Here is a 24,182-nt window from a genome sequence, read left to right as displayed (position 1 = left end):
GGGAGCCTGGGCGGTGCCGTCAGCCAGGCCCCGCCCGGAGCCCGCCCCCACGTGCAGGCCGAGGCAAGGGGGCGGAGCCTTCTGGCTTAACGGATACGCCCGCCCCATCCGTGTTGGGTGACAGCTGACGCGAGTCCTTTATGCAGTGCTCGCCCAGAGCTTGTACCTGAGTAACAGCCCGCTTGTCTGTTCCCCCAAACTGAGACCCTGCCAGTACCCGATTCGACTCCCTCTCCTGTTGTCCGTGCTCTTTTATTGTAGAGATGTGCAAGATGCTCAAGGCAGTTTTTGAATGATGTACGTTCCTTGCATTATACAATTCTATAAAGTTTACTTAGTTCCTAAGCCCAATAGGTTGGCTGTAGCAAATAAAGGCATTACTGATGTGTGACCGCTGGTGGCCTATACCACGTGTCTACCACGCACCTGCAGTGTGCCAAAGTGACACAAAGCTTAAAAACATCCGCCATTGGGCCATCTAGCTGAAGCAAACAGGACGACGCATCCCGGATGGGTTTGTGGAGGGCTGCACTACCCCAAGCCATATAAGGGCTTCTTCCACTATTGTCCTGAGGCATCCAGCTTAGATGATGATTTAGTAGTCTGTTACAATTAGTGCTTCTTACCTAAGGCAGTCTTAACTTCCAAGTAAGTGCCATGAGGATTAGAAGGCAATGGACTGTCAATCCTGTCATGACAAGAGGTTCTTTCAGTTTGGGGGCTATTTAGTGAGCTTCTTGAACTTGGAAAACTTTAAGTTGTGTGTAGTCAAAATGCTCTGGGAGAAGTGTCTATAGACAGAACCTTCTGCTGACTTCCTGGTTAAAAGCAAAGTGGCACAGTGTGTAGGGGAGCTCTAGCTCTGAATTCAAACTGCCCCCTTTTAACTGTTTGATCTTGAGCAAACAATTTTGATCTCAGCAAACTACTTCATTTCCCTGGGCCTCAGTTTACTCATCTGTAAAAGGAGGGTACTAATACCTACCCCACTGAGTTGTTGTGAGAATTAAACACACATTGAAATACTTAGGATAGTGCCTGGCAATAGTAAGCTCTCAGTAAATATTAGCTATTACTTTACATTGTTCTAAATGTGCCCTTCCACCAGTCATATTCCTGGGCAAGGTATTTGAACAAATCACTGGCCACTTGGAAAAGTGGACGCACTATATAGAAAACTGAGATCTGGTCTTCTGGGGTTGTGCAGCTCAATGCTGGCTGTGCTCTGCTTTTTTCTTAATAACCTCAATACTAAATCCACCCTAAGTAAATTTCCAATCATTTCTTTAGACATATTGTCCACTCTCATCAAACCAAATGAAAGAGGAAATTCCACAAGAAATAATGAAATATACATTAATGTTTTTCCTTTCTGCCTCTAAAGTTACCTGAGAAGTTCTCTTAAAATTTTCTGTATATTGATTTTGTATCACGAACTTGGATAATATAAAGTAAAATATAACGGGTAGTTCTTTGAGGAAAAAAAGTCATGAAAGAAAGGAACATTTTGGGATGCCTGATGGCTTAGCGGTTGAGTGACTGCCTTCGGCCCAAGGCGTGATCCTGGAGCCCTGGGATGGAGTCCCTTATCGGGCTCCCTGCATGGAGCCTGCTTCTCGCTCCGCCTATGTCTCTGCCTCTCATTCTGAGTCTCTCATGAATAACTAAAAAAAAAAATTTTTTTAAGGAACTTTTCTGTGTAGCAATTGGATTCTTCTTGAAGTTATCAAATTAATCATGATCCAAAGAGTTACTAACAAATGATTAGTATTCTGTGGCTGAATGAGTTACTGTATGAACTTCAACACAGTTATTAGTGGTATTTAAATTAAAATCAGTTATGTTTTATTCTGCTTACACTAGCTCAGAGTTAACTTTCAAACATAAGGTTCAGCCCTGCTATTTAAAAACTGGGTATGTTCTGTTGAATTTTTCACCTTCTTCCTCACTAATTCTGAAAGTACTTCTACACCTTCCAAAATGGCATTTCCGTGAATGAAAAAAAAAAAAAAAAAAAAAAAAGAAAAAGAGATGGCAAATCAGACCTAATTTCTTCTTTCGAGATCAAACTAATGCTAAACCAGATTACTATCTAAAACATCTCCGTGCAAATTAACTAGAGAGAGTTGGTAGTTCTCTGAAACTTGTATAAATTTTATTACCAAATATACTAAAATCACACTGAAAAGACCCATCAGAGAAAATCACTATGGGCATCCCGTCCCTTTGATTGAACCTGGGTAATAAAAAGAGGCAAAAGACATGGTTTATCCTGAAACCTAAGATTTGAATTCTAGTGTTTTCAAGCTTTAATAAACTGTATATCAATTCCAAGTACCAAGCATAATATCAAAATTTGTATTCATGGGTTTATCCTTCTTAAGCAATGAAAGCAAATTCTGCTCACTGAATCCTACCTTTTGATTTGCACGAGGCATTCAGAGAGGAGTTATAATCAGAAAAGTGTCCGCTGAATGCATCATGTTTAAAAAATACAATTAATGTTTCAAAACCACACTTAAAAGGGAGAATATCTGAGAAGTTTACTCCTTCATAAAATTTGAGACAATATCATCCTGCAGATAAAAATACATTTCTTGTATATGCACGAAGGATTTCTACATGAAAGAAAGGACTCAGCTACCAACAGAAAAGGGCTGATCCTTGATAAAGACACGTTAGAGATTGCCAAACAGATGTGATTCCCGTTGTAAGGAGAACAGAAAAACAAAGGATAAAAGATAAGTTAAAAGAAGGATAAAGTCCAGTCACCTGCTCCTGAACAGCGGCAGAGCTGGGTAAGAAGCAGGGGATAAAGGTAGAAATAAGACACTGAAGAATGGCAGAGAAGGCCTCGACTCTGACCAGAAGTGATTAGAGAATCAAGCAAAGTTGAGAACAGATAGGATACAGCTGCAGTGAGATGTCTGAAACTAGAATTTGGTAGTTGATAGTTACCAGAAGTTCAAGTCATCTTAAAGTGGAATTAGAGCATCTAAAATTCACTGGAGAGCCAATATTCCAGTGACCAGATAACTCTGTAAAAAACGGTCCCAAATAATATTAGGTCACCAGAAGACTTTTGCTTCTGATCACATTCTTTAAAGCTTAAAAAAGTCCCTGACTGACTGGGAGAGACAGCACAGTGCTCCAAAAGAAACTCGGCTGAGATGGGTCAACACCAGAAACTTCACTTCACCCTGGACGGCACTGAAGTTGACTTCTTCAAAGTGAGGGCGCTGTACCAGGTTTCTTCCAAGCAAAACATTTTACTGTTTTGTTGATAATGAATTAAGTTGGGATTGTTTAGAACAACCCCAAGTGTGGTGGGGAAGGAAAGGGAGACAGAAGTTAAGCAAGATAAAGAAAATGTCACAGAAATTTAATGCAAGGGTGGAGCATTCAAGTTCTAGGTTTCCTAATTAATGCTGTATGCAGAAGTAACCTATAAACTATATTTGCCTAACAGAAAAGTTTCCATATCTTCAACAGATGAGAATGATTGTAGTATTTGGGACCCTTGATCAATATGAACTATTCACTGTCTCTTCTCAAAGACTGGTTCCTTCTTTTTTACCCAAATCCTACACTGAAAGACAACTACGGTGCTAAATATTCACCATCAGTCAAGTTAGGAATAGCTGAAGAAAATAAATTAAACTTGAAACAAAGAAGTAGAGGTTTCTGGTCAAATTTCAGACATGTATCATTAGAAATTAATTATTGGCCCCACCAGCTGAAAGATAAAGGAGGCCAGGAGAAGTCTATAAAGCTGATATACACACAAGTGAGTGTCACTGTTTTGTTTTGTTTTTTAACCTAGTTTTATTAAATATTGCTTCTTTGGGATGTGTTTATAACAACTCCCAGAACATTTTCATGTAAGGACTCAAAGCGGGCATATTAAAATACAGCTTCAATATAAAGTTTATCACAGTTTTACAGTATTCAAAAATGACAGACCTGCCTTAAAAAACAAAAACCAAAAAAAGGACTATTACACCCAAAACATAAGAAAACAATTAAATAAACAAGTTTGGCATTTCCATAACTTTATAGTATAAAACAGAATATTAAATCTATTACTGGCAAGCGGACACCAATGTTTTACCTAGTTTGAAATGTGTCCCATTTAAACACACTATACAAGTTCACTATACAAAAGATTGATGGTCTTTTTGATGAAAGAAGTGCACCCTGAAAATTTTTGCCAGTTTAGAATATTTTAGCTCTTAAAGTCAAAAAAGTCCTTTTTTAAACTGAAGGCTAAATTCAGATTTTTTTTTTGTTTTTTTATTTTTTTGTTTTTTTGCTGTTTTGTCTCATTTGTCAGCCTTCCTGGTTTAAAAACAATAGTGTCTATGGACGCCCACCAGGGGGCAGTGTAAGATTAGCCATTAAATCACGAACAGCTGCAAATATTGTGCATTCACCTGCAACAGAGAAAAATGGTCATTAGCTATTCGCAATACAGGAAAGATGATGTCAACACACCGGTGGGGGTAGGGATAATTAAATCTAAAATCAGCAAGAACTTCAAGGGTCAAAATAAAAGTATAAATTTTAACTGCACAGGTTATAGGGAATTATTAAGCTTTGTTGCTAAGTATCAAATGATACTTGATTCAGGTTTTGTTTTTCTTCTCATGGGGAAATTCTGGGTAAGTTCCAGTTGGGTTTGGATTTAGGAAGATAGGCCTCAAGTTTCTCTGTAGAAACACTGGAGCATTGGATAAACCTTTAAATTTGGGTTTCAAGGCTACTGACTGCATTTGAATCTAATGAAAATATCTAGTTTAGATTTATGCATCAGTTACAACATCAATGATGTCCTTCTAATGTTGCTTTAAAGGCTGGATAAAAATGTCTGTGACCGCACTGTGCAATAGAACTTTTTGTGCTGATGGAAATATTCTATATGTGCACTGTGGCTCCTGAGTACCTGCAATAGCTTGTGTGACTGAGGAATTCAATTTTAAAATTTTAGTTAATTTTAACTAGCTTGAATTTAAATAGCCACACGTGGCTAGTGACAGTTATATTGGACAGTGCTGTTCTATGACATATACTGGAGTTTTCTCAAATTTAAAGGAAAAGATCAACTTCTGGAGTTCAACATTAATATCAATTAATAAAAAGAAAACTAATTTTTCTTAAAAGCACTTCACTGGGAGGGGAGGAAGTGATGGGTTGCGGGGGAGGGAGGCTGAAGTATGGTACAACAACAATCCAAAAACAAGACTTGTTTGGGGCAGGTGGGGGGGGGGAGGTTGTGGGGGAGGCTCATAACTCATCCTTTCAATGTCCCCTTTGCTCAAAGAAACCAAAGACCCTGCCTCTTACTTCTTGTGAACATTACACATACTTAAATATAATAAACCCAAACCAGCTGTAAAGAATATAAACCAAAAGCTGAGTCCCTTTCCTGGTGCATGGCGTAATGCTACAGTGGCTGCAAGTGAGAGAATTGGAGGCCTCAACTGAATAATGGCCTTTTGGCAAAGGGTGGGGTGTGCAGTAACCCTGTGCAAGTTACTGCAAGCTTCCCTCCAACTGGTACAGAAAAAAAAAGAAACCCCAGTCTTGCCCAGTCTAAGGTAGATACAAAAAAGACTGAAAAAAGAAAAGAAAAAAAAAACATTCCTAAAGCATCCCAATAATTTCTCAAATAAAAGGAAAAGTTACATCTTTTTTCCTTTTTAAAAACACATTTTCATTATTGATACGTAGAAAAACTTATTTGATCCCAAGAGGATCAACACATTCTTTTAATTGTAAATTCCACAAGACATAATAATGATAATCATCTGCTTGTGAAGGAATGGCCTTATCATCAAAGTTCTACCGAACTGCTACTCTGAAAATTCTTCAGCTTTGAACTTTGATTCTTAAGGACCTATTTTTAGCTGAAAGAAGAGATAAGTCAAAAGATGGAAGCAGAAAATTTTAAGAAGTGGAAGAAGTATCACAACAAAAGAAGCATACTCTTCTCTACTGCCCAGTGCAATCCTTGTAAACTCTATGTGAGTGAAAACTTGCCTATGTATATACAATATGGAGAAATAAATAGCTGAAAGTGTAATTTCTCCCATGATTCCTGTTTCTGGTAAAGTTTTAACACTGTGGTACCTAAATAATGTTTCAGAGAACAACTTTCCCTCATTTATAAACATAACTCTGTTGTCATGCGATTCTAAACAGAAAGCTACAGAGGACTTCCTTAACATCAGAAATAAGCAAATTTTAATTCAAATTTAATTTCCTTAAAAATAGCAACAGGCAAAATGGTAGAAAAGTTCTCCTTGCTGAACTTTAGGTTTTTGACCAGTTAGCACTGCTGGGAATCGTGCTGTTACGTGTAGGCTACCACAGTATGGAAGGGACCTTGTTTACCTGCCAGAAACATTCAGGGTTCCTTGAAAATGTTGTTTGAGAGCTTCATTGTGCACTTGGTGAAAAGGTTCACTTGCACCCGCCTGACACTTATATAAGAAGCCCAAAAAAGCAGTGATGCCATTTGTATCAGCTTTTATTCTTCACAAAACATTTAGAAGATACAGAACTTTGAATGATAATATTCTATTCATGATTGAACCATGAAATATGAGAAACCAACATGCATTTCAACTGGTGACATACAGAGTGGCAGGTATCAATGGGAGGGCAGGAATTCACAGCCATGAAAAAGTCTATCATCCTAACCTAGGGCTCTGTGGCAATGTGTGCTATAAATACAAGCTTCTGGCATTAGCAACTGGGTCAGTCCTGATAGTGAAATCACTAACAAAAATGAGGTCCAGGCAGCAGAGACATGGACAAAAATGAAGAACCAGTGAGAAAGGAAGAAAGCGACAGGCAGACATTAAGAGGGCCACAGCAATCAGTGCTCTATTACTAGAATTGGGGATGAGGCAGGTAAGGAGGGAGCAGAGGGAAGGAGGAGGAATCTCTCAAAAAAACTTTTATAACATATATGCAATAAAATATCATCTACTGGTCATGTACCTTGTCGTGGTGGGTTCATCTCTGCAAACCTCTTCAGAATGTTGCTGACCATCATGGGAGCAGCAACAGAAGAGTTCTGCTGTCTGGGAATGTCTGCCTGTTGGGTTGTACCTGAAGCCATGTCATAAATGATCGGAACTATAATACTAACAGGTTCTTGGGGAGGGACCGATGTTTTCTGAGTTAGCTGAAGCTGAAGACACACAACACATACAAAGAGAATAAAAACGTAGTAAGAAAATAAAACATTTGCCTAAATTTATCAAAGGTGCTATTATTTACTCTATCAGATTAAGATACCTCAGGCAAAAGAAAACTAAAGATGACAAAAGGGACAACTGAATATTATGGTTAAGATGCAAGTGTGCCACACAATTGCCTAGAGTTCAATACATTTCTGTTATTACTGAAGGGACGGGGAGTACATCATGTCTACACTGACAATTGAGGATCTGAGCCTGTGTTTGGCAGTGACAGTTAACTCTGCAGTAATCTAAAAGTTGTCCTATTATCCTCACATGGCTTTTTCCTCGGGGGCTCTGTACATGCGACAGCACACGCATGCACACACACACACACACATACACACACTCTGTCTCACACATGTGCTGGGAGTACTTACAAAAAATAGCATTTTGGATTTCAGCACCACAGCAGGTGTCCCAGGGGGTGCAATTGGAGGCGCACTGGGAGGGATCGTCAGGCAAAACTGGACGTTCCATTTTAGTTGTGTTGCCTGGTCAGGAAACTGTTTTTGAAATCATGATAAAGTCATGTGAACATTTAAAATTACATCCTAGTAGAGGAGTCTGAAAGGTCAGAATTTTATTTTATACTCCATTATGTACAGAACATAAAGATTATAGCCTGCATTATTTCAAAGAAAATGCATACATGATGTTACTACATGAAAAGTCAACTCCAGACCTAGGTGATATGTTTCCTTCCTTTTCTCCCACTCCGTTAATTCCCAAGGCCAATGGATTCTGCTTCCTTGGTATCTCAGGCATCTGTTCCCACAGCTCTATTTTCATGGATGCCACCAAGCTCCAGGATTTGTGACTTCTCTTGTGACCCCTAATGGTCCCTTCCAGTGGCTTCCTTTCCCAGCTACTCCATCTACCACTGCCAGGGTCATTCCCAGAAGAATGTCCTAGAGCACAGTTCTAATCGACCTCACAAATGTTTAGTGACATGCAGTAACACATGCTGTTTGTTCCCTTCCCTTCCCCTGCCAGGACCAAGACCTGGCATTCAAGGCCCTTCTTAACTGGTGCCAGCCCAGACTTCCTAGGCTCATTCCCAACTCCTTCTCTAAAACATACTTGTCAAATTGTGTTAATAATTTTAAACTGTATTCTCTGGTGTTTTTTGTTTTGTTTTTTAAAGATTTATTTATTTTAGAGTGTGTGTGTGTGTGTGCGCGCGTGCGCGCGCACGCATGCAAGCTGGGAGGAGGGTAGAGGGAGAGAGAGAGAATCCTGAAGTAGACTCCCCGCTGAGTGCAGAACTGGACTAAGGGCTCCATTCCAGGACCCTGAGATCAAAATCAAGGGCTGGCCATTTAACCGGCTGAACCACCCAGTCGCCCCTACTGGTACTTTTTTTTTTTTTTCTTTTCAGCCACATGAATACCTATTCCTTCAAAAACTCAAATGTGTATCTTTTTGATACAAATAATGTTTCCTATAGGCTACCAGAGCAGAAGCCAAATGTTGACTATTAGCAAAGGAACATTCCTGTCCCGATACTAATAGTAAAACACCAACTGGAAAAAGGAGTAAGGTATTTGGAATTACCCAAAACAATACTAGAAACATTTGAAAGTTCTGTAAGCTTGGAAAAATATAATCAGCTGTCACCTGAATTCCATTTATAGAACTGTATATTTTCACAGGAAAGAAGAGGGATTAATCTCTTCCAGAGAAGAAATTTTTAACAAATGATATTAGGGCAATTTGGGGCATCTGAAAAAGCTAGATCCATACCTCACATTTGACAACAAGGTATATTTTAAATGGATCAAAAACCTAAAGAAGTAATTTATAAAATGAATCTACAACAGTATTAAAAGAAGCCACAGGAGCATCATTTCAGTATCCGAGAGCAGGAAGAGTGAATTAAATATATTTGTTTTAAGAGGTAAGCCACTGGTAACTTGGGTTGTCTGTAGGGAGGGAGACTAGACAGCTAGACAGGGATATGTGGGAAATTTCCCCCTGTATCACATCTTGATCTAAATTCAAAAATTAAAAGAGGGCTGTGTTACCTATTCAAAGATAAATAAAATCTTAAAAATTAAGAAAAGTAGGAGAAAAACAGAAGGTACATATAAATAGGTGGAAACCAATAAATACTGCTCCCACCCACTCCAACCTCCACAGACAGACCTTGCTTTACATAGAAGTATGCATTTCTCTGTAACTTACCAGCTCTAGCTTCATAATATGCACACAGTCCCTGAGGATGTGTGTAGGAGCTCCTAACAGCTTGGTGAAGGCTATTAAAGTGTTGGCTTTAAATGGCGGTCCTGCAACCTATAGGGATGAATAAAGCAAGTTACTCTGCATTCTACTTTGACTCTTCCCTTTTGTCGATTATACAAGCATACTTTGGAGATGTGAGTTCAATTCCAGACCACCGCAGTAAAGCAAGTATTGCAATAAAGCAAGTCAAATGAGTTTTCTGGTTCCCCAGTACATATAAAAGTTACGTTTATACCATACTGTAGTCTATTAAGTGTGCAATGGTGTTATGTCTTAAAAAAAAAAAAAAAAGAACCTATCTTAAAAAATACTTCATTGCTAAAAAATGCTATCACTTGAGCTTTCAGTGAGTCACAATCATTGATCACCATAAGAAATAATGGGAGAGTTTGAAATATTGCGAGAAGTATCAAAATGTGACAAAGAGACAGGAAGGAAGTGAGCAAATGCTGTTGGGAAAATGGCCCTGACACACTGGCTCCATGCAGGACTGCCACAAACTTTCAATTTGTAAAAAACATTCAGTATCTACGAAGCACAAGAAAGCAAAGTGCAATAAAACAAGGTATGCCTGTATTAAAACTATGCATTAAGAAACACATACTCTTGTTTCAAAGAATTTCTCCAAAACTTGAAGTTCATCAGGTTTCCACTGTCCTGCATTTTCAGGTGTCACTTTTAGCTGAAGTGTTTGATTGGTTTTGGGACTAAGGGCTACTCTGCATTTCAGCGCATCAGTTTTAAACATGATCACTCCAGGTTCATTGGAATTTATCAGCTGCAGCTGCAAAACATGAAGGATGCACGGAGTTAAAATGTAAGACAAAGAGAAAATGAAAATGTTGCTGAGAGAACTGTTTCAAAGGGAAAACAACTCAGCTGATAACTGTTCCCAAACAAAAATATCTAGGCACTGAGCACCATCAATTGCTAACATCCCAAAGGAACTACACATTAGGGGTCTCTCAATGGAAGAATAGAACAAAATCTATGGAATATCCTCATGAAACAACAACAAAACTTGAGCTGGAATTTGGTAGTTAGATCCGCAGGGTGGACCAATACAGAAATGTGAGGGTCAAAAGAACATGTTCAGGAATTCCAAAGGGAGGCAATCAGCAAAATCCAGACTGAGAAACTCGAGAAGACAAAGGATATGGTTTCTTCAACAAACAAATAAAATGTAGAAGAGATGGAGAGGGAGCCTACAGTTTAAAAGGGACTTAAAGACTTGTTTGGGTTCTACTGTAGACTGTAAAAACTGTAACAACTTGGGTAATCTGGACACCAACTAGCTATCTGATGATAAAGAAATGGTCTTTATGGATGAAACAACGTCTGAGATTTGCTGTCAAACCATCTGGAAGAAGCTATAGAGAAAACTATTGACAGGGGTTCACTGTTGAGGGTAGGTGATAAGAACATAGAAGTTCATACTCTTATACTATTATACTCTCAACTTTTAAGTATAAAATTTTCCACGAGAATTTTTTTTTTTTAATGGCACAGTAGAAGAATAAAGAATACCATTATAAAATGTTGGATCTGGACTGGGACCTTATATTGGCCCAGCAGCTGGCAAATTTTTCTGTAAAGTAATAGTGAATAAATATTTTAGGCTACATGGTTTGTCACAATTACTCAATGATTCCATCATAGTTGAAAGCTGCCATCAACAATAAGTAAGTCAATGGGTGCCACTATGTTCTACTAAAACTTTACTAAAAACAGGTGGTGGGTAGGACTTGCTCCCTGGGCCAGTAGTTTACTGACCTCTGCTCTAGTGTAACACGTTGATTATGCAGATGAGCAAAATGAGGTTCAAAAAGAGCTGAAAGTTTCCATGGCTCTTAAGTGGCAGAGTGAGGATAGACCACAGGTCTCATAATCATCATTTTTTAAAATGCTAATTATTTAACTTATGTTAAAACCTCTGTAATTTTCAAATCTGTATATAAAGGTTGCAAAATAGCTTGGTGCCATCCATGGAGTGGGTATTTTAAACATTCACCATTCTACCTCATTAACACATACATATATCAAGAGTTATACATAACTAATATATACTGAGCGATACCAAGATATTACGCTAAGGGCTTTATGTGAAATACCTCCAACTACCACAATTGCTAGGAGTTATATAAATATTATTATCTACCTTTATTGAAAGGTAAAGGTTGTACTAGCCTAAGGTTGTACTAGCAGGTAGCATGGCCTGGGTACAAACCCAGACAGTTGGGACTCCAGAACTGGTAGTAACAACTCTGCACTATCTCCTGAGGGTATCACCATCGGACACAAGTCTTTTTCTTAATCAGTTCAGTTGTTCATGTATCTAAAAAGGAGCTTTCAAGCTTGTGATCATAAATAAGTTGATTTCAATGGAGAATCTGATTCAAAGTCCGCCTGCCTGCAAGAGATTCCAGAAGGCCAATAGTTGCTTGTATGCTACTCTCCGCAAAGGCTGATCCAGGGTCCATTCGTCCAATGGCACTATGGGGACCCCGTGGGACCTATCTACGGATCCCTAATGTCAGCCATAGCACAGCAAACTATAAAATGCAGGAGCATGTTAACAGAAGAATGAAAAAGAAAAATGTGGAGTCCATTTTTAATGCTAGAGCAGGGTGGAAAGCAGTTTCAACAAGCTAACAGAAGTGAGGGAACATCATCTTAGTTCAGATGTCACTCCGTGGGCCAACGTAGCACCCACCTCCAACAATCACCACCAAGGAGTTCACTAGTACCCATACCGTTTCTTGTTGAATGATTCTTTGAAGGTGCCGTCTCATGATGACCGATCCAAGGAATCTCTCAAGCGGAGAACAAAGGTAACTACCTGCCAGGCCAGGTACAAGGCCTGGTGTTGGAGAGGGCAGCAGTAAAATGTTCAAGGCACTATGTGTGAGGATGGTAGGTATGGAGGCTGCCCAGGAGCGCTGAGGTAGTTTACGAGGTGGAGGCATGTTTGTTGGCAAAGTTTGGGAACCTTTTGGGAAGGAAAACATGTCATTTCATTTACAAAAACACACGGTTCCATTGTTCTGTTTTGCTTTTATTATAAATCTTTGATATTCTAAAGCAATCCATACTGTTTTCGTTACTCCTTGTGGTGTAACAATCATGTTAGCTTCCTGTCAGCAAAATGGCCAGTTATTCTCCCTGTAGCTTGGTCCCTTGCAAAGTGACTTTATAGCAAGCCCTTTGAGGGGCAGAGTCTATTTCTTGACCCGGACTCTGGGCTGGCCTTGTGACTTACTGTGACTGAAAGGATGCAGTGGAAATGATGTGATGCCAACTACAAACTAGGATTTCGCTCATGTTCTTGAAACCCCATCCAGCCACCAAATGAACAAGGCTGTGATCAAGTATGAGACCACATGGAGCAGAGGAAGCCATGCTGGCTGGGGCCATTTTAGACCAGCCAGGCCCCAGCCCATGTGGGAGCTGACCACAGACACGTGAGTAACAAAGCAGAGCCTGGAAAACGAACATTATGTCTGCTATTTTCTCCTGTGTTAATTTACACAACCTTGTCAGTTAACTTTAGGTGTCCTTTCAAGGTCTAGTTTTGCAGCTAAGTTAGTAGGCATAACAGAGGCACTGGGACTCACCTCAAAAGATTTCTGGAGACATTTCCCTTTCTTACATTTTGCTTGACTATGCAAATTAACTATTGTTAACCAATTTGCTAAAGGGCTAAAAGTTTAAGTTATGAAGTATCCCCATTTAATAAGTAGGTCACAACTTTCCAATGTGAGGATGAGAAAAAAATAGGTCATTTGGAGGTTAGGCTAAAATGAACACTAAAGTGATGGTGATGCTCACTTGTTCCAGCTCGAGGGGAATGAGAAGCATCTGGAACTGGAGAATGTAGTGATGGATTGGCTGGTGACATTCCAGGCATGCGTGTCGCTGGTGAGGGGCCAGACACTTGAGGAGACCCTGGCCAGTTCCCAGCTCGTCCGCTTGGTGACACCATAGTGTATGGAGAACTAGGGTCTAGGGTTCCTGTAAACAAGTAAACAGATGGTCTTCAAAACCTGTATTTTAACAACTGAAAAGTACTTGGCAGTGCTGAAATGCTCGACCCTTTACAAGGTGATCATTTTTTCTTTTGCTATTTCATGGAAGTATGATGCTTAACATGGCACATCTGAATCTCTCTATTTTGTGTAGTTTATGTACTTTTATACATGATACAACATTAGAAAGGATAAAATTTACCTTCACACAAGCTTCAACATGTGCAACATGTAACAATCTACTTTATACCATGCAACAACCTACTACTTTCAAAACCTATTTGCAAATATCTTTGAAAATGTCAAGGAAAAAAAACTCAAAGCTCATTTAAGGGCCAGAAATCTTGTATTTTTCAAGTAACCCTGACAAATTGTTTTTCATTCTATTCAAGGCTGAGGAGAGGGAAATTTTTCCCTTTTCTTTCTGAGAAACGAACCAAGAATCAAGTTTTGAAAGCAGCAAATTACTGAACAATTTGATATTTAAATTTCATCCTGTAGACACCCTTAACATATTACTTATACCCCTCTGTAACCAAATGACAAACTGAGAAAATACTTTTACCATATATCACAGAGTAAACGATCCTAACTTAGAAGTCTTATAAATTGGTAAGAAAACACACAAGAACATAGAGGCAGGGATAAAATAAGAAATACCAAAGACTTGTGAAAGAAAAAAGGTTTAACATAATTAATAATCAAGAAATGCACATCTTAACCAATAAGATACCGTTTTTCACCAATCAAATGACAAAGATTTCTGAAAGTCATAATACCCTGTGTTGGCAATGATTAAGGAAAATAGACATCCTTGTTTGATGCTAAAGGAAATTGGTATAGCCTTTCAGGTGAGCAATTTGCAATGTGTTTCAAAAGCTTTAGAATTTCTCAAACCCTTTGAGGCAGCAATTCCACGTCTAGGAACTTACCTAAGGGAATAATCATGTGAGCAGAGATGATACCATTTTTAGTTGTAAAAAAAATGGAAACATTCTAAACATATAATAAGGAGGGCAATTAAATTATGGTATGTCAAGACAAGGGAATACTATGAAGCCATCTAGTATGATGATGTAGAGTTTTTACTGACAGAAATGTTCCTACAATATTAATACTAGAGAGTAAAATCACAGATGCTACACAGCTGTAAAAACTGAGCAAGTTCTTTATGTTGTGATTTGGCACAGCATTCAGGAAAAATAGATGAAAAAAGTAAGGCACTGAAGTATGCTGTCACGTGTGTGAAAGGGCAGAGAACACTTACAGTATCTGCTTGTCTATACATACATCATCTCTGCAAGAACACTGAATGCCTCTAGGAAGAGGAACTAGGTGGTTGGTGGCACAGAAACACTTCACTGGCTACCTCTTCTATTTTTTATTCGAACCAATTCAAAATAGAATTTTTTAGTTAGAAAGTTAAAAATTCAAGTCTCAAAACAATACATATGGTACAGTCCCAATTGTGGGGGGTGGGGTATTTGAACGGATAGACAAGCAGACAGGTGGAGAGCAGCAGAGAAGCGAGCAGGCAGGCAAGCATGGGGTGCGTGATGGGAAGTGCAAGGCAGAGTGGGGGAGGGGGGAGGAGTCCAAAGTAGATGGACTAACTGGTAGATCTAGAGATGGTGGGATCAGGACAAATTCATTTTCTTTTGTGATTTCCCCAACGAACAATGTGCTAAGTTTGCAATAAGAAAATAACTTACTTAACAAAAAACTACTTTCACGTCAAATTCTTATGCTAATCGCGATTTCCACGTATGGACTCACCATGTGGACTAGCAAAACTGGCCCCTGGTCCTATTGAGATTCCATGCGAGGATGGGGGAGGAGTTGGAACAAATGACGCTGGTGAAGGGGCTCTCAAAGCCCCACTGGGGGAGCTGGCAGCATGCAGATTTCCTAATAAAGGAAAATAATTATAGATGATCTTCGCAGGACACATACTATGTCCTGGCCAAGGACCTCAAGTTAAGACTCTCTCTACAAATTAAAGAAATAAGCAGTAAAGCTCCCTTAAATAGCACAAAGAAAATCTGGAATGATTTTGTTACTGAAAAAGAGAGAGATCAATTCCATGGGGCCCAAATTCTAGCTCTTATATTGACTGAGCTTAAAAAAAAAAAACAAAAACAAAACCCAGTGTACTTTTTTATTCACTCATTCACTCTTTCAGCAAGTGGGCATGAACGTTCATTTCATGCCAAGCATTGCTGTAGGCACTGGGGATGTAGCAGTTGCCAAGAGACAAAAATTACTGCCCTCGTGGAACTTCTATTCTAGTAGAACGAGAAAGACAACAAATGTGTATCAGGTAGTGTAAGTGCTATGGAGAAAACCAGGGCAAGGAAAGGGCGCAGTATCATGTAATGGTGGAGGTGGGTGCTGTTCTTTCTGTAAAGCAACACAAGAAGACCACTCTAAGGGGTCACATGGGTAAGTGAAGGGTAAGGTGGGCAGATACCCAGGGGGTAAGATATTCCAGGCAAAAAAAAGAGTTAGTGCAAAGGCCCCAAAGGCAGCAGTAAAAATAACAGGTAGGGGGCCGGTATGGCTGGATCTGTGGGAGCCACGGGGAAATGGGAGATGAGGACAGAGGGTGGTGGTCGGGTTCCCTAGATCACACAGGGACGTGTAGGCCACTCCAAGGACTCAGGGTTTACCCTGAATGAGATGGGAAACCACTGCAGTTTGGAGCAAAGGAGTCATAAACTACCTTCTGTTCCAGAAGGATCACTCTATAGTCATTGTGTAAAAAAGAGACTACAGGGCAGGGGCAGGTAAACCAGTTACAGGGAACAGTAATAATCCAAATGAAGGCTAGTTAATGGCTCGGTTGAGGGTAGAGGCTGAGGGTTAGAATCTGGATAAATTCTCAGTACAGGGCAGGCAGTGTCTGGGGCTGACTCAAGTGGGTATGAGAGAAAGGAGTCCAGCAAGACTCTAACAGCTCTGGCCAGGCTGCAGGCAGAAAGAGGCTGCCATTTATGGAGATGAGGTGGAGGAGGGGGGACAGACTGGGGGGTAGGCGGGTGGGAAATGTTAGAGGAGTTAAGTCTCAGCCATTGTCTACACAAGGACATGCTGACTAGACAGCTAGAAAACACAGGACTCGAGCTCAGGGTGGAGGCCTAGATGGCAGATATTAAAAAACTGAGAGCAATGAGCTTAAAGATGGGATTTAGCCAGAGGACTAGTTTCAACCGAGGATCAGGAAAGGGGGACCTATGCTCCTCAAACCGCGAATAAATGTTACACAGAGAAACTACATTACCATCACTTTCCTCAGTATCTATGCGTTTCAAATTCTTACTACTACCTAAGAGAATTTATTTTCTACGTTCTGTGCTTAATGGAGTGCCTTACAAGCAGTTAAGTATGTCCATCAACTTGATTAACCTTTAAGCGTCATATTTAGATATTCAGCTGTGGGTTTTGCTGTGGAGATTCAATGGATAAAGTGCTCATACATACGGCTTAGCACATAGCAAGCACTGTATACCTGTCTGCTACTATAATTATTCCAAAATAATTACTTCTGCTTCCTTTACATAAAACCTCTTTCGTATCCTAGAAACACATACGCCTTGGGTTCTATGCCCACATCTCCTGTTTTGCTCCTTGCTCTCTAGCAGCTCCTTCTCAGGCTCCTACATCTGAGAAGCAGCTCCCCGTACTCCGCAGGGGCTGAGCTCACCCACTCAACTCAGCCTTCAATGACCTTCAGTGACATGAAGTAACTTCCAAATCTTCCATCTGTGGTTCCGTCACCTCTGATGAGCAGGTAAGGGGTCATCTACCCAACAAATCTGATACCCATCTTTCTTGCTAGACTTAAGCTTTAAGAGTAGGACTGGTATCTTGCTGACTGCTAAATCCCCAGCACATGGAGCATCTGGCCCAGGGCAAGAGCTTAAGTGATACCAAAGAACTGTTTGGTTAAAAGTAAAAATTAGGTATCCTCAAGCAATTTTATAGTGCACTTCATGGGGCTGCCAACAGAGCCATTTTGTTTGGACAAGCAGGTTGTGCACTGGCCTGACAGGCAGGGCACCTTTCATATATACCCAGCTTAGGAAACTTGTTCTGTAAGGGATCGTTTAGAAGGAAAGCAGCCCCCACGACTGCATTAAGGGGTGTGGCTGGATTCCCACGAAACTACAAAAACAGTCGGTGGGCAGGACTTGGCCCATGGACCTTGGTTTGTTGGCCTCTGCCACAGATTGTGTTGTGACCAGCGCTTCTCCGAGCTGGGCTTCAAGCCTGGCTCTGGGTGACAATACCTCCACTTAATTCAAACCTTTTCAAGTGCTCCTGAATCATGAACACAGCTTTCACAACCCTGCCATAAGGAATGAATAGGAGATACCTAGCCACAGATAAGGAGTGGTCTCTGAAGGTCTAGGCTACATGTGTGGTGCATGTGTGTGTGTGTGTCCATATCTGTTCTGGATGTCAAAGTTGAACATGACAGGAGAGGAAGTAGTATCTTACCTGGAGACTGTGTGTGCATCATAGAGGGAGACTGATTAACTGTGCTGTGGTAAGATGTAGGGGGTGAAGTAAGGGGATAAGCACCTGATGATCCCGGTTGCTTGGGAAATGGCTGCAGAGAAAAAAAGTAAACGTTGGTTAAAAAGCCACCTGCATATAGTATATATAGTACAGACAGCACATAGCATTCGGCTGGTGTTAACCTTTACACATTTCTGTGGTTATGAAACAGGAAACATGAGATACGGAAATGTGTAAATTATACATCAATAACACAAGTTTTTAAAAACTCCGACTTTCAAAATATTTATTTTATTTATTTATTTTTTTTTAAATTTTTTAATTTATTTATTATAGTCACAGAGAGAGAGAGAGAGGCAGAGACACAGGCAGAGGGAGAAGCAGGCTCCATGCACTGGGAGCCCGACGTGGGATTCGATCCCGGGTCTCCAGGATCGCGCCCTGGGCCAAAGGCAGGCGCTAAACCGCTGCGCCACCCAGGGATCCCTCAAAATATTTAAAAAACAGCAAAAACCTCATTCCTGACCTTATATTACCATTGCTTATATACCTCAAGATGGTTTTTTTGCTTATTTTATCTACCAGATCACTGATTTTTCTCTATCATTTATCTACCATTTCACGGATTATAAGATCCTCAGCACCACCCCCATGCCCTTTACTATCTCTGAAGTCAGGGTGTATCTTTGTATCTTGCAATTCATGGCACAGCATGGTTTCACTGGCAGCTTTGTTTCTGGCAGTTTATAAAAAGTAGTGCATCTTACATTTGGTGGGGTTTTACAGGCAATCAAATATGGTAGTTCAACCTGACCTCTCCTCACCCTTACCTTCATCTCCAGCCACGAAAAACCTAGGACAACATAATCCTTCCTTGTTTCTTGTTTAAGGTACAAATCACATATAGTAAAGAACACAAATCTTAGAAAATGTCCAGTCTGATCAATTTTTACAAATGCCACAGCCACAGAGATCAAGACACTGAACAATACCACTAGTCCCCGGAGGCCTCCCTCATATGCCTTCCAAGTCTTTATCACCTCCCCAAGGTAAGCACTATTCTGACTGCTGTCACTCAAGCTTAATTTTGTCTGTTGTCATATTTCATATAAATACTAAATGTATAGTTATTAGCATCTGGTTTCTTTTGTTCAACATTAGGTCAGCAAGATTCACCATGTTGTTACATGTAACAAGAGTTTGTTTTCTCATGTTTGTATTCTTTTTTTCCATTTTTGTAAGTATTCTAGTGTACGAATGGACCCAGTTTATTCACTCATTCTGTTGCTTGATATTTGGGTAGTTTGTACTTTTTAGATAAATATGTTTGCTATTAATATTCTTGTGTTTCTTGATACATTTCTGTAGCACATATACCTAAGAGTAGAATTTTTAAGTCAAAGCTGTGCCTAATGTTCAGATTTAGTGCTCTGGAATACCGCTGAAAGGTTGTTAGACCACTTTATGCACCCTCCAGTAGTAAAGGAGTTTCACTTGCTAATACCAAATGCTGGCAAGAATTATCAATTTTCTCCTTAAAGCCATTTTTGTGGGTACGGAGTATTATCTCACTGTGGTTTTTTTTTTTAAGATTTTATTTATTTATTCATGACAGACACACACACACACACACACACACACACACACACACACACACACACACACAGAGGCAGAGACACAGGCAGAGGGAGAAGCAGGCTCCATGCAGGGAGCCTGACGTGGGACTCAATCCCGGGTCTCCAGGATCACACCCCAGGCTGAAGGCGGCGCTAAACTGCTGGGCCACTGGGGCTGCCCTCTCACTGTGGTTTTAAGTTGTATTTCTGTGATGCCAAATGATACAGAACACCCTTTCTGTGCTTACTGGCCATTTGGATATCCTCTTTTATGATCACATGGCTAATCACCTTACATCATTTTAAGTGCACGAATCTGAGGTTAATGCTACTTCTGGTACTGTTCACCTGCCATCACTAGAAGCCTCCTCTCCCTATGTCATTATTTTTTCTTATGGACTTTCTGGACATCTTGGGCCCACCAAGGATCTCCTTGCCTTTCAACAAAGAAGCCCTGACGCCTTAAGAACCCATTAAGTTATGTGAATGTGAAGCCATTTGGAATTTCAGCAAGACATTACCTGCTGTTGGGGTGGTGGTTGAAGCTGTGATATTAAAGAATCCATCATATCTCCTCCAATGGGAGAAGGGGGATTATCGTCCTCATTTACAGACCTTCTTCGAGCATCCTGATTGCTGTCAACAAACATATTCAGGAATGTCTATGGATATAAACAAGTAGAATTCAGATTATTTTATTTAACTTTAGTATTTTTAATCATTTAGACTATTTTAACAGAAAGAAATATACTATGCCCATCACTAAAACAGAAGTTGGATACACAGCCACTATTATGAGGACAACCTGGAAGACATATTGATAATTTTGAAGGGGGGAAACTGAGGAAACTGGTTAACCACAACAGAAACAACATCTAAGTTAAAAATCCTGTCAAGTAAAAAGTATTGTGCAAGTAACAAAGTTGAAAAAGTATACCCTGGTACCTCCTCATACTAGGTCGAAGTATTTTCTTATTAACTTCTGAACCAGAAATGCAGGGGGAAAAAAAAAAGTTGTATGTTGGCCATTTAAGTAACTTAAGTGACTTGGGAAATTTCCTATTTGGTGAGAGTCCTCACTTTCTAAGCTAGAAAATATGACAGGAAAACTGAATATAGGAACTAAGCCATCTTTCCTCTTTTTTTATCTGACATGACTGAAATTTTGAACCACCAAGAGTGGGACAATCTTGTTTTATGGGATATGTCATCAAAAATTAAGCAAGGCTATGAGGGTTTGTGTCTCAAGCATTTTCTTCCTTTTAATACTCTCCACCTTTCCCATCTTCAAAAACATAGATCAAAAGCTTGTCAGGATCACTCAAAAGCTTTTAAAAGTACATCACTTGATTTCTAATAAAAGATGATGGAGTCACAACGCACCATTTTATCTTTTCCCAATACCCCACTGAAACTCCTTAAAAAAATTTTTTTAAGCAATAAGTTACAAATACAGAAAGAATGGGAGAAGAAAAAAAATAGCAATGAATTCTGGAGGCTGCAGAGCAGATGGCTGAGTGGTAAGTGAACTATCCAATGTGAGGAAGTTGTATCCTAAAGCTGGCAGGGGGGAAAGCCAAGAAGCAAAGCTATTTCCGTCCAGATCCTCAAGACACGTAGGAACTGGCAGCAGTAGACACCTCTGGAAGTGGGGATGAAAGTGGGACTAAAAATAGGACTGGCTGGAAGTCTCTTTAAGAGACAATGAAAGCCTCCCAGAGCCTCTGTCACTCTCACTGTGTGAGGTTGACTTCTACCACTCTGGTGGAGGGTCTTTTACTAGGGGGACTCTAGCATCGATGGAAAGGAATGCCGTATTAAAAATGAAGATTATGGGGCACCTGGCTGGTTCAGTCAGAAGAGCATGCGACTCTTGATCTCGGGGTTGTGAGCTCGAGCCCCACGTTGGGTGTAGAGATTACTTTAAAAAAAAAAGAAGAAGATTAAAGTTTACATACTGAATGTTGAAAATAGTAGTTTCCTTCTCTTATTTGACTTGCCAAAAATTGGGGGCCAGATGCACACCATCTATGCAGAGACTTGAATACTCCTCACCAGCCCAATAAAAAGACTTGAATCTACTGACACTGATAGTTACCCAAGGAAATGGCCAAAGCAGACCATCCTAAAGTGAAGACCATAGTCAGCAAGTCTCACCTTCTACTAAGAGCTGCGAGTTAAGCATCACTAATATGAGAGATTAAAACAAACAAAAAAAAAGCAAAGTGGATGAAATGGAGATTCTGGAGGAAGAAAAGAGGTAAAAGAAGTTAAGATAGCCATATACAACAAAGATGTCATAAAATGAACACTGAATGAACATTTAGGAACAAAAGCGAGCTCCTGGAAGTTTTTTAAAAGATGGCAAAAAAAAAAATAAAATAAAAAAACAGATGAAAAGGAAAAAACAAGGAAATCTCTCAGAAACAAAGAGATAAAAACAGAAAACATAAGAAAAATCAGAGGATAAGTCCAAGATACCAAACATCAGAATAGTAGTGGTACCAGAATGAGCTAACAGAGAGAACAAAGAAGAATCAAGAAATAATACAAGGAAATCCCCAGAGCAAAAGGATTTAAGTTTACAGAGTGGAAGGCTCTGCTTAGTTACATAAGGTCCAAGAACTGGAGATTAAATACCTCAATCGTTATAATGGAAATAAGAAGACAATGGAGCAATGTCTTCAAAATTCTTACAGAAAATTATTGGAATCTCAAATTCTACACCTAGCCATTCTCTCAATTAGATGAGGGTAAACTAAAGATGTTTTTAGGCAAACAAGATCTCAAATTAACCTCCCACGTACCTTATTGAGGAAACCGCGCAGAAGCTATTCTACCAAAACAACGGAGTTAAACCAAGAAAAAGACCCATGGTCCATGCCACAGGGCATGCAACACAAGAGAGAGGTCAAGGACTCTCCCTCTTCACCATCCTCCTACAGATTCCTAAATCAAACTGTGCAAAGAGTCTGGAGCACTGCCATTCCAGAATGAAGGTCAGAGGACTGTAGAAGAGATTTCTTCAAGATGAAACCAGTGAGATTTCTGATATGTAAACACTGAAGGGAGAGTTATATCTATGGAAGAGACTTTAAGGCTGAATTAGTGATTAAGTATAGAGAAAGCCAGGCAAACTAGTACATTAATAATTCTCAGGAAAATAAAATGTTGAACAAGAAAAAAGTAATCATACTAAGCTTGGCAGATAGTGTTTACATATTTATAATGAGAATACTGAACAATCATCTAACCAAAATTGCTCATAACCATACTGCAAGGATAGGAGGAAAGAAAGAAGGTGTAATGGGAGCTGCCTGGGAGGAAGAGGCATTAAGAATTAAGAAAAGAATTAAACCATGATCTTCCACTGCAAGGATGAGATAATGCCCTCGACTAAGAAGTCCACAAATAGCAATGTAAGCATGTTATTTAGAAACAGGGATGTAAATACCAAGAGAATCACCATATAAGAGCTGAAAACAGAGCAGGAAAATGGCAAGAGTGGGCTGCAAGCAACTAATTTTCCAAACAAGTCTTTGTAACTATTTGACTCTAAACAATTGAGCTATTATACAAGAATCTGCAGGGATTGTGGCCCAGGACCCTACATTTTAAAAAAATCTCATGGTTGAACTGATGAATCAAACTTTCTCAATAATCAATGAGAAAGACATTGTTGAAGTTCCTTAAAGTTCCAACTAGCAAACAGGACTCTCTTCAGTATCTTCCTTCCACCTTATTCATTACAAGGAGAGGAGATTTTATCATCTCATGCACGTAGGCACAGCGCTTTAGAACTTCTCGCTCCTTTGGAAGGACGCTGCAGAGGTGATAAACTAACACAGCTGTATAAAATAGGAATTTGTTCTTTGCCCCATTATTTTCCCCTTAAAAGAATTTGGAAATATTTATGTTTACTCGTGCTATAATATTAAAGTCGGTTACCTTTAGTCCGGGTGCAGGATAAAAACCTTCCACTAACTTGCTATTATCAAAAAGACTATAGGCACCATCTCGTATCGCCACCACTCCTCGGCTCCGGCAGTAAATATCAATGCAGTACATGTTCCTGAAGGCCAGTCTAATGTGGGTGGACGATTGGGGCAGGATGGAGAAGCACTGGTAAGCAGTGTTGGTTCTCTGGGTCAAGCCCAACATCGGCACGGTGGGGAGTTTGTTGATGGCATTTAACGGAGCCTGAGTATCAAAGAGTACCTAAAAGGAACACACACAGTAAGGGTAGCAAGTTTCTGCACAAATGCTGAAGCCTCAGAATCTTCCATGTCTAATGGTCATGAATGAGCCTAGGTCTTCCTGGCACAACCCATATGACTTTCCCTTGAAGAGAATGCAATGTACACTGCTGCATCCTCTTTGAATCAAAGAAAATTCCCCAAGAATGCAAGATATAAAGGATAAAAATATGCACCCTTGTCAATGAAGACAAGTTAAGCCCACATGATTTTTAGAGTTTTACATGGTACACTAACACTGACAGAGGCTTATGTTTACACAGATAATAAGCT

The 24,182-nt window shown here is 39.8% G+C and overlaps 1 protein-coding gene across 4 annotated transcripts in view; it reads right to left on the bottom strand.

Moving 5' to 3' along the window:
- Window positions 1-3,800: 3,800 nt before the first annotated feature.
- Window positions 3,801-24,182, bottom strand: part of MED14 (mediator complex subunit 14) — a 66,300-nt gene continuing 45,918 nt past the window's right edge. For 2 of the 4 annotated variants that reach the window (XM_072817573.1, XM_072817575.1), the window contains exons 21-31: window positions 23,602-23,871; window positions 20,175-20,315; window positions 18,017-18,128; window positions 15,293-15,424; window positions 13,320-13,502; window positions 12,245-12,480; window positions 10,096-10,275; window positions 9,435-9,542; window positions 7,628-7,753; window positions 7,006-7,198; window positions 3,801-4,433 (exon numbers count right to left, since the gene is read on the bottom strand). In XM_072817573.1, the coding sequence (XP_072673674.1) occupies window positions 4,360-4,433; window positions 7,006-7,198; window positions 7,628-7,753; window positions 9,435-9,542; window positions 10,096-10,275; window positions 12,245-12,480; window positions 13,320-13,502; window positions 15,293-15,424; window positions 18,017-18,128; window positions 20,175-20,315; window positions 23,602-23,871 (1,755 nt within the window). In that variant the 3' untranslated portion in view covers window positions 3,801-4,359. The remainder of the gene's footprint in view (window positions 4,434-7,005; window positions 7,199-7,627; window positions 7,754-9,434; window positions 9,543-10,095; window positions 10,276-12,244; window positions 12,481-13,319; window positions 13,503-15,292; window positions 15,425-18,016; window positions 18,129-20,174; window positions 20,316-23,601; window positions 23,872-24,182) is intronic. The other 2 variants (XM_072817576.1, XM_072817574.1) reach the window with 2 other exon arrangements.

This window comes from Canis lupus, chromosome X (assembly GCF_048164855.1).
Source record: "Canis lupus baileyi chromosome X, mCanLup2.hap1, whole genome shotgun sequence".
Lineage (NCBI taxonomy): Eukaryota > Metazoa > Chordata > Mammalia > Carnivora > Canidae > Canis > Canis lupus.
Note: the sequence above shows the minus strand (reverse complement) of the source record. Positions and strands in the feature narration are given on the sequence as shown.